Source organism: Meleagris gallopavo, chromosome 2 (assembly GCF_000146605.3).
Source record: "Meleagris gallopavo isolate NT-WF06-2002-E0010 breed Aviagen turkey brand Nicholas breeding stock chromosome 2, Turkey_5.1, whole genome shotgun sequence".
Lineage (NCBI taxonomy): Eukaryota > Metazoa > Chordata > Aves > Galliformes > Phasianidae > Meleagris > Meleagris gallopavo.
The window spans coordinates 597,671-610,563 of record NC_015012.2 but is presented as its reverse complement, the minus strand read 5'-3'; the positions used below and the strand labels follow the sequence as shown (position 1 = coordinate 610,563).

The 12,893-nt window shown below is 43.9% G+C and overlaps 1 protein-coding gene across 1 annotated transcript; it reads left to right on the top strand.

Moving 5' to 3' along the window:
* Nucleotides 1-6: 6 nt before the first annotated feature.
* Nucleotides 7-12,893, top strand: NPHP1 (nephrocystin 1). The gene is given in 15 exon segments (XM_010706388.2): nucleotides 7-503; nucleotides 577-641; nucleotides 2,355-2,415; nucleotides 2,846-2,982; nucleotides 3,370-3,580; nucleotides 3,882-3,983; nucleotides 4,634-4,725; nucleotides 5,726-5,768; nucleotides 6,162-6,246; nucleotides 6,885-6,982; nucleotides 7,706-7,834; nucleotides 9,143-9,217; nucleotides 9,928-10,038; nucleotides 11,554-11,636; nucleotides 12,256-12,893. Coding segments are annotated over 15 exon segments (1,497 nt in total). The 5' UTR covers nucleotides 7-434; the 3' UTR covers nucleotides 12,392-12,893.

Genomic DNA, 12,893 nt, shown 5'->3' with positions numbered 1-12,893 from the left:
CGGCACCGCCGTCCTTCCCTCCGCTCCCGTTCTTTCCCCGCGTGAGCCGCCCTGCTCTCGTCGTCGCCGTGCATCGGAGCGCTGCGTCTCCGCCGCTCGGCGATGCCCCGGACCGCCGCCGATCCACCGGCCGGAACCGATCGCACCGCAGCCTCGTCGCTCCGATCGGTGAGGACACGGCACGGGGACATGCGTAACGAGCGACGGATCTCGGCGTGACAGAACGCGAGTGGGACAGACCGCGCGGGGGTGACCGAGCGGCGCGCTGCGGCGGAACGGGAACATTAAATCGGTGTTTGTACGTTGGACTCGCACTGCGTTCCTGCGCCCCGCGCTCTGCGTTCCTGCACCGCGTGGGATCTGTGCCCAGCGCGCGCGGCGCTCCCGGAAGTGACGTCATCCCCGTGCGCCGCGCCGCCCGTTGCCTAGCGACCATGACGGGGCGGCGGGCGCGCGGCCCGTTGCAGCGAGTGCAGCGACGGAGCCGGGAGCTGCGGGCACAGGTACCGCACCGGGAGCCGCTCCGCCGCCGGGGAGTCCTTTCTGGCAGCTGACGGCGCTTCTCGTGTGTTGCAGGTGGAGGCGCTGCGGGTAGAGAGCGCGGGCGCGGCCGTCGGGCGGCGAGAGGCCCTGAGGCAAAGGTGAGGCGGTGCCTGCGGAGCGCGGGTCGCGGCCTCACCCACAGCCCGGAGAGTCGGCGGCGTGAGCAGCGGTCGTGCACGGGCTCAGTGCTGGAGATGGCTTGAAGGGACCTTAACGATCACTGAGCTCCAACCCCCTGCCGTGAGCTGGCTGCCCCCACCTGATCTGGCTGCCCAGGGCTCCATCCAACTGTGGGCACCACCAGGGATGAGGCATGCTCAGTTCTCTGGGCAGCCTGTGTCAGTCTCACAGCCTCTGAGTGGAAAATTTGCTTTAACACCTAACCTGAAATTCCCCTCTTTTACTTTAAAGCCTTTCCTCTGTGTCCTAATGCTATCAGACTGTAAAAAGTTGTTTCCGCTCCTGCTTATGAGTTCCCTTGAGGCACAGTAACACCGCAGTGAGGTCTCCCTGCAGCCTTCTCTTCTCCAAGCTGAATAAGCTCATCTCCTTCAGCCTTTCTTCAAAAGAGAAGTGCTTCAGACCCCTGATCATCTTGTGGCCCTTCTCTGGACCCACTCCAACATCTCCGCATCCTTCTTGTGCTGGGGGCCCCAGGCCTGGATGCAGTACTGCAGCTGGGGCCTCAGGAGGGCAGAGCAGAGAGGAGACAATCCTCTCCCTGCTGCCACCTCTCTGTTGATGCAGTCCAGGACTCTTTACCTTGTGGGCTGCAAGCGTGCACCGCTGGCTCATGTCCAGCTTTTCATCTACCTGGACTCCCAAGTCCTTTTCCACAGGGTTGTTCTCATTGACTTCTTCTCTCAGTCTGTGCACATACTTGGGATTGCCCTGTCCCAAGTAACAACACCTTGTACTTGGCCTTGTTTGGTTCGCACAGGCCCACCTCTCAAGCCTGTCCAGGTCCCCCTGCATGCCATCCATTACCCACTCAGCTTGATGTTATCAGCAAACTTGCTGAGGGCGCACTCAATCTCACTGTCAGTGTCACTGATAAAGATGTTGAAGTACACGTCCAAACAAAGTCCCCAGGGGGACACCACTCATCACCTGCCTAAACTTGTGCTATGCCAGGACACTGAACCACGTCTTTTGCTGAGGTTCAGCCTGGAAAGTCAGCAGAGCCTCTATTTAATGCAGTGATACCTGATCTTTTGGGAATTATGGAAAGAAGGGGTTCGATGCTGAGGAACTTGCATGGTGCAGTGGCACTCCTACCTTCCCCCCAAGTAGCACTAGGCTAGGGCAGCAGCAATGGGCACCTTCAGCACCCTGCCCAGTGCTCGGTTTGAGTACGGATGGTGGGTGCCTGTGAGGTGATGTAGCATTAGTAAACACATAGGCTGTTTGAATTCCTCAAGGCTGAAGTTGTTTTAAGTGGGAACTTGCACATCACAGGTAATAAGCAGTTAAGCTGCGCATTCCCTTTGTTCCTCAGGGATTCTTGTGAATAATTGTCACCAAGAACTTGTCAGAGCCAGGAGATGGTCTCTTTTATCCCTCTGCTCCAAATCTGTTGTTGCTGCTGCTTTTGAGTTTTGTTAAAACGCCGCTTCTAAGGAGACAATAAACACTTGGTTTATGAAGTACTCTTTGGGATTATATTGGTATTTTTTGTAAAGCTTTGTGTGCATACAGCTGTGAGAAGGTATGGGCATCTAAATATACAGTTTCGGTGATTTTGCATGATTTCAATGTCCTGTCAATCAGATTTAAGATAATGCTGTCTGCCTGTCTTGCTTTCAATGCAGATGTTTGCAGCTGCAGAAACTGGTGGATGAGAATACAAATACTCTTCACAGTTTGACAAAAGTAGGTATAGAGACTTGTTAATGGTTTTCTCCTTAACACATTGTGGTAAATATTTAGAGAATGCTAACCTCCTTCAATAATAAAATAACCTCCTCAGGACGAAAGTAATGCCTAGCACTGCATAACCTGTGGGATCTCTGAGATTCATTTGTACTATCTAAAAACATATTTTTAATGCTTTGTTATGTGCATTACAATCTTTATTGACCCAATATATTTAAAGATGTTTATCAACCCACTCCATTGTACTGGGAGAGGAGAATGTAGATTGAAAATATACCATGGAATTTCATCTTGTTGAAGCAAAAGGCAAGAAAAATATCACTAAGTAGGGAGTCATCACTGCCCTGGAATATCAGAACTCATGAGATGTGTCTGTAAAGCTATCTTTATAGGGAAACTTTAAATTTGTTGTATTTTCCTTTCTCAGGCTGATGAGCCTGCACCGGTGGGGAATTATAACCAGAGGAAAGAAGAAGAAGAAAAGCTATTGCTAAAGTTATCCCAGCAGCTGCAGAAACTTGATCATATCTTGGATCAGGGTAACGTGGCTACAAATGACACGGTGTAAGTAATCCAAACAAAACATCTGTACTTCAACAGAATCGTACATGCAGCACTGGAAAGGACCCTCAAAGTCTGCTTATCCTCCTTATTAGCTATTAAAAAATTGCAGAAGAGCTGGCTTTTCTGGGCCTTGTTTTATTAATGAAGTCAAGAAAGCCTTGCTGCAGCTTTCTGAGGATTTTGGTTAATGGCTGTAATATGATGCAGGTTGTACTGTGGTCTGTATTCTTAGGGATGAAATGCCATTTCAGGTCAGGCCAGGGATTACAATGAGGTTTTTGTACCTGGATAACACAGGGAAACCCACGTTGTAAGGCTTTTACAGCAATTTCAAAAAGATTTATTAAAAATTAAAACTCAATGAAAAGTTTGATTTATTTTGGGTAGGAATGAGGGACATCAGAAAGATCCTCGAAGAGAAGACAAAGATAAAGAAGAGGATGAGAGTTCTGATGACAATGGAGAAAGTAGTGAGGAAGAAGAAAGTGAAGAAGCAGATGAGGAAGATGAGGATAAATTGTTGGATGATCCTGATGTTAAAGAATGCATTGCAGTGGGAAACTTTAATGCACAGCAGGAAGGGGACCTCACATTTACGGTAAGTAGGTCTCTGCAAAAAATTTATTGCCATGTTGGTACTGCAGGTCATTCTTGATTAAGCAGTAGCAATAATTAAATCCTATGCTTTTGGGATGCAGAAGGATTTGGGAAGAAAGGCTTTCCCCAGTCTGCATTTCCCTTACTGGAGCTCAGTGTTCTCTTGCCTCTTTCTGTAGCACCAGAGTCTGTAGTTCTAGTCTGCGACCTGTGGGGAAAAATGGAAGTGTTGTTCATAGTGTGTTTGGCATCATATTGAAATACTTGGTTGTCTTTTTTCTCCTTCTATCCCAACGGCAAAGAAAGGTGAAGTCCTGCTTATACATGATAAGAAGGCGGATGGCTGGTGGGTAGCTGAGAACTCAAAAGGGGAGAGAGGCCTCGTGCCTAGAACCTATCTTGCGGTTAGTGTGCTGCGACCTTCTTCTGTTCTAGTCTCACCTCTGTAATGTTCTGTACATTAATCATCATCTAGCTGCATGAAATTGGTCACAGTGCTTACATGTGCACACAGCAGTATCTTACTGCCATAATCTTTGCCACTAAAGATCAGCTCTGAAGGCTCCAAGCTGTAGTGGACTAATACTTGCTTTTCATGATTCGTATGAATCCATAAAAGCTGGATTATGTTGTGATTTGACGTGAAAAGACCCTTTCAGAAATTGATTTTTCAAGTTTTGTTTCCTCCACCCTTTTTTTTAATGGCTTACTTGTGTTAGTATGTTTATTCTTGGGTATGTATCCAGTGGACAGCTGTGATGGACAGGTAAATGTGGGGACACAATTTGGCTGAGCTTCACACTGTGGAACAGTGCTTTTCAGAACATAGGATTTGTTGAGTAGCTAACCTTTTTGCCTTAGAGTGCTTTTGTAGGAATCCTCCAATCTGTTGCTTTAGGTGCAGAACTAAGGGCAGTGTTGTGCAGTGACAGTTTTTACAGACAGAAAGTCTTCTCTTCTAAGCCATTCACATGTGCTGTGCTTGGAGAAGACATTTTTAAGAACAGAACTGTGAAAAAAGCCAGCACTTGTCCTTTCTGAATCTGAATTACAGGTCCATAATGAAGATGAAGAAAGCCAAGAGGAAAGTGATGAACACATAGAAGTGGTGGATGAAACAGCAGATGGAACTGAAATTAAAAGAAGGTAAATGGAATGATGCAAAGGCAAATAAGTATGAAGTTGGCCAGCTGTCATCTTCATAGCAACCACCAGGTCTTTCCCATCCCACGGTGCTGCCCTGCAGTGAGAGCTGGGGGTACCTCTGCTGTCCTCCATCCCTTGGCCTTCTTTGTCCAGTGCTGAGCAAAGGCCCGGCCTGCAGCCTGCCCTGGGCTGCCAAGAGCCCGGGCCTCACTGAGGCTTAGGTGGGGACCCCACCCCACAGGGCAAAGCCATTCCACACTGGGGAGAGTGAGAAGGGACACTGGAGTCCCCGGGCAGACTCTAAAGAAGCAAAAATGGAGAGGTGCTGAATGGTTTTACTTTTATATTATTATTTTGTACTGTCTTTTTAAATGGTTTATTGTCCTGTCTTGACAAAAAGTTCTAATGGAGCAGATGGAATGGGCTTTCATGCTGAACTTCAGCTCTTCTTCCTGTCCAAACCAAAGTCTTCTGCTCCTCCAGAGGAACATGGACATGATATTAAGTAAATTTGTGGATGATGCTTAACTGGGAGGAGTATTGGTCCCCTTGAGGGTAGAGAGCCCTTGCCCCAAGATCTTGACAAATTTAAGGGTGATCACCATCTGCGTGAAGAAAGGCAGATGCTGGTTCTGCACCTGGGATGGGGCAGCACTCTTTGTACAGACTGGGGGACGAGGAGCAGCCCCTAGAAAGAGATCTGGGGTTCTGGCTGGCAGCAAGTTGAACCTGAGCCAGCAGTTTTTTCTCAGTTCTACAAACTTCAATTTGCAGGCACAATTTTACTTTGGTAGGATCTTTTGAGAGTTTGGGTGGTTGTTTTTTTTTCTGGTGTTGTTTTTTTTTTTCTTTTTGCCTCAAACTTAAAATATGGTTGGGTCATTTGTCAGCTTATGTTTCAGCTTACAAGACACTGTAGCAAACATGTATTTAGCGTTCAGATTTTTGTCCACGTGACAATAACATGTTCTGAAAGAAAAATATTTCTTTTTTCTTCCAGAACAGACTCTCACTGGAGTGCTGTAAGAAAAGCTATCACAGAGGTAGGAGTATCTCCTACATTGCAATGTAATCTACCATAATGTTAATTATTTTTTAGACAAGATTTGACTTTTACTATGCACCGTGTCTCATAGTATGGACCACTGTTTTTAATTAATCACCAGTTCTTTTTCATGGGTGTGATTTTATTTTGTTAACAGGCTGCACCAATGCTGCATTGTAATGGAAGGGGAGTTTAGTAAAAAAAAAGTCTGTCTGGGATCATACACAACACAAAGTAAAAGTCATTCCTTGGATTGGATCAAACCAGCTTCAAAGTAGAGTTAGGTGGCTGATACTTCAGGGCTTTGGTAGTGGTTGTGTATGAGCTGTAAATTAGAATCAGATTAGCTGTTGAATGGCAGGAACACAAATAGCCACTTGTTTTGTCATAGAGTGACACAGTAGAGATGTTGGCAACCATGGGAGCTGTTCCTGCAGGATTCCGTCTATCCACGCTTTCCCAGCTCTTAGAACAAGGTAAGGTCTTCTCACAGCAACTGCACTGCAGTTGTCTCTAGTGAGTTTTTTTAGTCCAACAGAGTAGTAACTGGGATAAAATCTGCATTGCTTTATAGTCGTTGGTAATCTGTTCAGGCTATATTTGGCCAGTTAAATAATGTATTAAAAGTGTTGGGTTTTTTTTTCCAAATTTAATCTATCTGAGTGAAATCCTGAGCACATGAAGGCAATGACAAGTTTCCTGATGATCTCAAACATTTTCCACTTTGGAAGACTCTTGACATTGACATTGCAGAAAATTATGAATTTTAATAGCCTTCCTCCCTTTTTCTCATAGATATTCTCTGAAGAGACTTCAAAAGATACTACACATCTCATTTTTTAAATCTTTTCATTTAAAACTGTTTCTAGTCAGTAGCTTAATCGACAAAAAAAAAAATTACAATGATTCTAAAATGAAATACTGCAGAACACTTTTCCAAATAGCTCTTCCCATTTTAGAGGGTACTTGTAGTAGATCTACTCTTTAGTATTGTCAAATATTTAAATGGACCTTAGCCACATCTGAATTTTGGGCATTATTGATTTTGTGGCAATAAAGATCATAAAAGACTTTTAAGATATCTGTCTATCTATCTTAATGGCATTTGTTTTAGGTAATCAGTTCAGAGCAAGTTACTTCTTGCAGCCTAAACTTACTCCATCCCAGCTGGCTTTTAAAGATTTGGTGTGGGATTCTGAAAAAATACTGTGAGTATTACTGATAAGAAAGCTGTGATGCTTTTGGTTCAAGAGAAATGATGACATCTGTAGATGTGAGTTGCTAGCAACTTAAAAAAAATGTTTCATATTAGTAGATCAATTTTGCTGTAAAATAGTTATAGAGTTCTTCATTGTCAACCTAGATTCTTTAGGCAATAGTTGTTATTACACTCTGATAAAAAAAAATCAGTACAGGTTGCCATGTTGGGTATTTCTTAAGAATTATGCTTTGTCTTAAGCTTGTGGTTCCTTATTTGGGTTGCACAGGTGGTTAGTTGAATTCTTATACCATGAATGTCTTGAATGTCTACTGGTTGCTGTGAAACCACCAGTTTGTCTTTGTCATGGTTCTTTGTCATTCTGACTAATGATTATCTCTTGATTCACACCATTTTTAGAATAACTATTTATAAAACACCACTGGAAAAACAATAGCCCAAAAATATAATTGTCACCTGAAATACTTGGTGAAGAGCCCCGTGACAGCATTCCTTTCTGACAGGACCTTGTACCTGTCACACTAAATTATTTGTAGCAATCTTAGGAGAGGTGTAAAGGTGTATGAAGAAATGCTGCTGCTGCCACCAATACTATGCTAGTTTTGTGGGTCAGTCCAGTGGTCACTACTGTCAGTCAATTCAGTAAATAAGCACATAATGATAACCACGTGCAGAAAGAACCTCTAGATTTACTCCTTCTGTTGCCTGTATTTCAGATCTATCCTATACCAACTCGAGTATCCCTGATTGTAACTTTATGTAGCTGTAAAACGATTCCTCTCCCAGCAGCCAGCATTCAGGTTCTCAGTAGACACGTTCGACTCTGTCTGTTCGATGGCAATCGGGTGAGTTTGATTATCAACAAAGGTCTTGGTGAGGTGTACACCATGCTCTGGTCCCTCTGGTAGCCATCTCCTCCAGTTGTCTCAGAGACATACACTCAGACCTGGCTCCCAGGCTGCTTGACCTGCTTGCCAATTAGTCTGGCTTGAAACAGCACACTGACATCATACCCTCATTCTCTCCAGGTGCAGAAAATGTAGTTTTCCTGCAATTTGTGGGCTGCCTGTTTGCTGAAACCTGGGCCTCCGTGCATATGCACACAAAACAGAGAGCCTATTCATGCAGAAACAAAAAGAGTGAGAAATGGAATTGAGTGAGAAGACAGGACAAACTGCACTGATCATGGGCAGGGCATGGCCAGGCATGCATACCAGCCTGCTCACAAGCACACCGCTTTATCCCCTTACCCCTCTAATGTCCCACTCTTCGTATTCCACAAACCACCTCAGTCTTCTTTCTGCCATGGTTCCTCCTCTGAACATCACATAAGTCACCTGCAGTCCCAACATGTTCTCCCTTGCATGCTGTAGGGCTTCCCAGCCCTAAGCAGCACCCCTTTTTGGCTATGATACTGAGAGTCCCTCTTGTTGACTCATCTTGTCACACCCAGCTCCTGGACAGCCCTGGGTGGGGCTGGGGTGGGGGCTTCGTTTCTGTGCATCCACAGTTTTGGTTCTTCCACCTGCTGTTGTGCTTCTTTGTACCTTTGTGTTTGTGGAGGTGAGCCCTGTTTGGGCTGCTCTGTCCTCTCTGATGGGCCCGGGAATAGTTGGGGCAGGGTCATGCTCAGACTTTTAACTCAGAGGGCAGTGAGGCCCTGGCAGTGCTGCCCAGAGCTGTGTGTGCCCCATCCCTGGAGGTGCCCAAGGCCAGGTTGGATGGGACCTGGGCAGCCTGAGCTGGTGGGGGGCAGCCAGCCCATGGCAGGGGTTGGGGCTGGGGGGCTTTGAGGCCCATTCCAACCTAAGCCATTCTGTGATTCTATTTCCACACCTGCCACTGTTCCTCCACATGCCTGTGTGCTTTTCGTAAGATAAACTACCAGATTGTCAGCATTGGATTTCCTTCTGCTGCACTGAGTGTTAATGGGTCAAAGGAACTATTCCTGGTGCACTGGAAGCAGGAATGGTTGGATGATTCTGCCTTCCTCTGGAGTTGTAGAGACATATGATGAAGTTGAAGAGCAAGTGTGATTTTCTTTGTGGCATGCAGAACCTTGGATCAACTTTGGATAATACTGCATTTTCAAAAAGTTGAATAGCTTTCCAGAAAAACTTGTTTTAGCATTTTTCCCCACTGTCATGTTTTAGGTGCTGAGTAACATTCATACAGTGAGAGCTACGTGGCAACCTAAAAACCCTCAAATGTGGACCTTTTCTCCACGGGTAGGTATCTTGCTCAGGGCGTGAGACAACCAATAACTATTTACTGTGTCTGTTTGCAGCTTCTTATTTGGCCATGTCTATTACTTCTGATATTCTTGTTGAAAGAACATCTATTGTGACCAAAATAAACATGCAGAAAGGACTTGCTGAAGTGCAGCAATTCAACCTAAGCCTTTAAGTCAAAAATACTTTGGAGAAAAGAGTTGAGTGGAAGGAGAAGTAGGGGGAGGAACTGGTGATCCAGTCAGTGGCACTGGTTAACTTTGAGTTGTTGCCAGGTGCACACTACGTGGTGTTCATTTGTTGCCTATGAGCTTTTGCTTTTCCTTTGAAAAGAGCACATGCCCTGTCCCATATTTTGGGTGTTGTGCAAAGCTGCATTCACAGCCAAACTGTTCATGTGTTTTACCTCAGTTGTTACTGTGTTCTCAGAGAGAATTCACTGCTTTTTGACTTTGGAAATTCTTTGATATCTTGTCAGCACAAAAAATGTAGCATAGCTGTGGTAAATGGCAACGTAAAGAATAAATAGAGCAATGGTTTAAACTGAAATTGGTTCTCTACTTCTTGTTTTCCTTTATATGTAATGGGGTTGGGTCTGAGATCTTATGTAAATGAGTGATGTGTTTAATTGCCTTTAGAAATCAGAGGTGACTTTGGCTTTCTTTTTTTTTAATATGTACGTTATTATTTCTTCCCCCTCTGTAAAGGTAACAGGCATTTTACCCAGCTTACTGGATGGTGACTGTTTTGTCAGGTCCAATTCCTTATCTTCGGACATTGGTTTACTATTTGAACTTGGCATCACTTACATTCGCAACGTAAGTGTATAAAGTTGCAGAACAAATCATTCCAAGCACGTTTATAAAGCAAATCAGCTGTCCTGTTTTCCATGGTAAGCTGCAGTATCTCAACAGAAGACTGTGGTATCCAAATGGAAGTTCTTCTTTTCTTTGGTTTTTCTTTTCTTGCTATTGCAGAATTGTCTATATTTTGGCATCTGGAGTGAGGAGAGAGAGTTGGTTTGGAGAAAATTTAGTTCTAGTCAATAAGAGAATAAAAGGCTTTCTGACTACAGAACATAAGTGTGGTTTTTCTTATGCTGAAATAGTTTCTGCTGAAGACTTTTGTGTAATGTGATCACAAAGAACCAGTTCTCTTTTCACTCCTGTGTTATTGGTTTTGTTGTTGGCTTTTTGTTGTGTGTGTGTGTGTGTGTGTAATTTGGAAACTAAGATGTTAACTGTTTAAATAGAACACTGGTTTCTGTAAGTGATACAGATATATCCTTCTATCCTTTTAAGAGATGCTTCTGAAATTACAATGGTTGGCTACACCATATTTTCCATAAGAATGAATAGAAAGGGGGATAGGGAACACTACTGTTTGAAGGAAACAGTGCCTTTGTGGAGGAGGTCCTCTTCTGAAAGATCTCACCTGCTTTGTCTACAAGATTGAGTCAAATTTTGCTGCCTCTTTTGAAACATTTGCATTTTCATGGTTGCCACCATCTTCCTCAGATGAACTGTGGCAGTCAAGCAATTGTTGAGTGAAAGGGAAAATCATTGCAGTGATTTGGGTATCACATGATGGGCAGAGTTCTGAATAATTTTGAAAAAGAGAATTCTGAAAAGACCGAATTTACAGAAGAGGTACTGCTGTATTTTCTCTTTCATTAACACTTGTATGAACCTAGGATGCAGATGTCCCTGTGGCAACACGGAGGGAAGGGGCTGATAGCAAGCATGGTAGGAATGCAGAACTGTTCCACTGGAAGATAAGTAGAGTGTAAATGTGCAGGGAGCTGGATGCTGTGAGTGCTGGTGATGAACAACACGTTCAGTGGTGGTTCATGGAGTCCTACCAGAGATAATAGCCCCTCTTATGCAAATTTGAATAATCAAGGTTATATACAGTTACCAGCTTCTGTTTGCAAAATGAAGTTAAACAAAGGACTATGTGCAGGTTCCTACCTGTTAGGAGTGCTCTGGTGCTTTCTCTCTGTTTCATCTTATCAGACCACCTTAAAAAGAAGGAAACTGTCTTTGCCTTCACTTGGTATTTATTCAAGTTGAGATCCTGAAAGGTAAAATGGTACTCTCAGGGTCATGCAGCTGATCTGGGATAGAGCTGGAAATGGGTGGCTTGGCACACAGGATCTGCTCCATTTCCCAGTGCTTGGTAGTAAAGCTTTCTAGTATTTGATGCATGTAGATTTTCCTTCAGTGTGTTTTTCTTGGCTTTATGTGAGTGATCAGCTTCACCATAGCTTTTCTGCTGACTGGTAGAACGTCTGGTTCAGCTGCTCAGGTTGACATTCCTCTTTTGTTTTGTAGTCAACAGGTGAACGACAAGAGCTAAGCTGTGGCTGGGCATTTCAGAAGCTTTTTACTTCTGATGGAATGCCTGTTCCTTCCAAGTAAGTTTATGATGTTTTCCATCTCTCTGTATGTATGCATATACATATATTTTAGGTTAGGAGTGAAGTTCATATCTAATGTGGGCAGGTGTTGATATGGGCAGGTGTAGTCCAATCTAATATGTGAGTATTAGCCTCTATAACTCTTCTAAATCTGGTCTCTAGTGTTTTCTGTTCCATTGAATCAAACACAGTCTCTGCAGAGTGAAATCACATGGTTACTTCAACACTGACTTATTCTTGACAAAACCGTGATTACATTATTATTAAACATTTAAAATCTTCTGCATCTAAAATTTGATGCTTCAGCAGTGATTCCTCAGAAACACTTGAATGAACCAGCTGATAGTTTGCATACAAGGAAAATATTGGTATCATTGCTGCTAATTTCTTTTCAAATAATCAGCTAGTTTCCCAATATGGTACAAGTTTTAAATTTATCATCTGAGGTTTGGCTGCTTAGTAATGAGGTGTAGTCATTTCACATCGAATACCAGTCATAACCTCAAACACCGTCAGGTTTTTATTTGAGATAGCAGGTTTCTTTCTTTCTCAGAGAGCAGTTGTGCTGTGTTCACATATCCATACATTGTTTTACTGTGCTGCTCTTCCTTCACAGAATGTATGAGCTGCTATTAAATGGTGGTACTCCATATGAGAGAGGTGTTGAGGTTGACCCATCACTATCAAGAAGAGGTACGGTTTCCCACAAACATTTCATAAGTAAAATGATATGTGCCATACCTTTTTTATAACATGCAGAGCTTAGTTGGGGCTGTTATTAGCATGCAGTCAGTCACCACAGCCTGGTATTGTTTTGTGTGCTCACGTTTTGCATGAGGGAGAATTGGTTGTTAGTGCTAGCTGGATTCACAACCATCTGTCAGTGCTAACACCTCTGTAACTTCTGTTATTTGTAGGTTGAGGATTCTTTTTTGATGCAGGTTTTCAGTTACTTCTGTAATTGCACTGAACATGTGTTGGTTGTGGGGTCCTGCTACAAGGTTCAGCAGAAACACTGATCTAAAGAGTTTCCAAGGCTTCCTGTTTTTTCCCTGTCTCGCAGCACCTGGTGTGATAAGCAACAGGCAGTACAGGTGATGCTGTGAACTGCAGCAGGGAACTGAGCCAGATGGAAAGAACTCACCAAAACAAGCCAGTGGCAGAAGGGAGTTTGAGCAAGCAAATGGAGGGGGACTCCTTTGCCCTGTGTGGCTTGAGTTAGGCTAAATACTGATACAACTGAAAATACAAAAA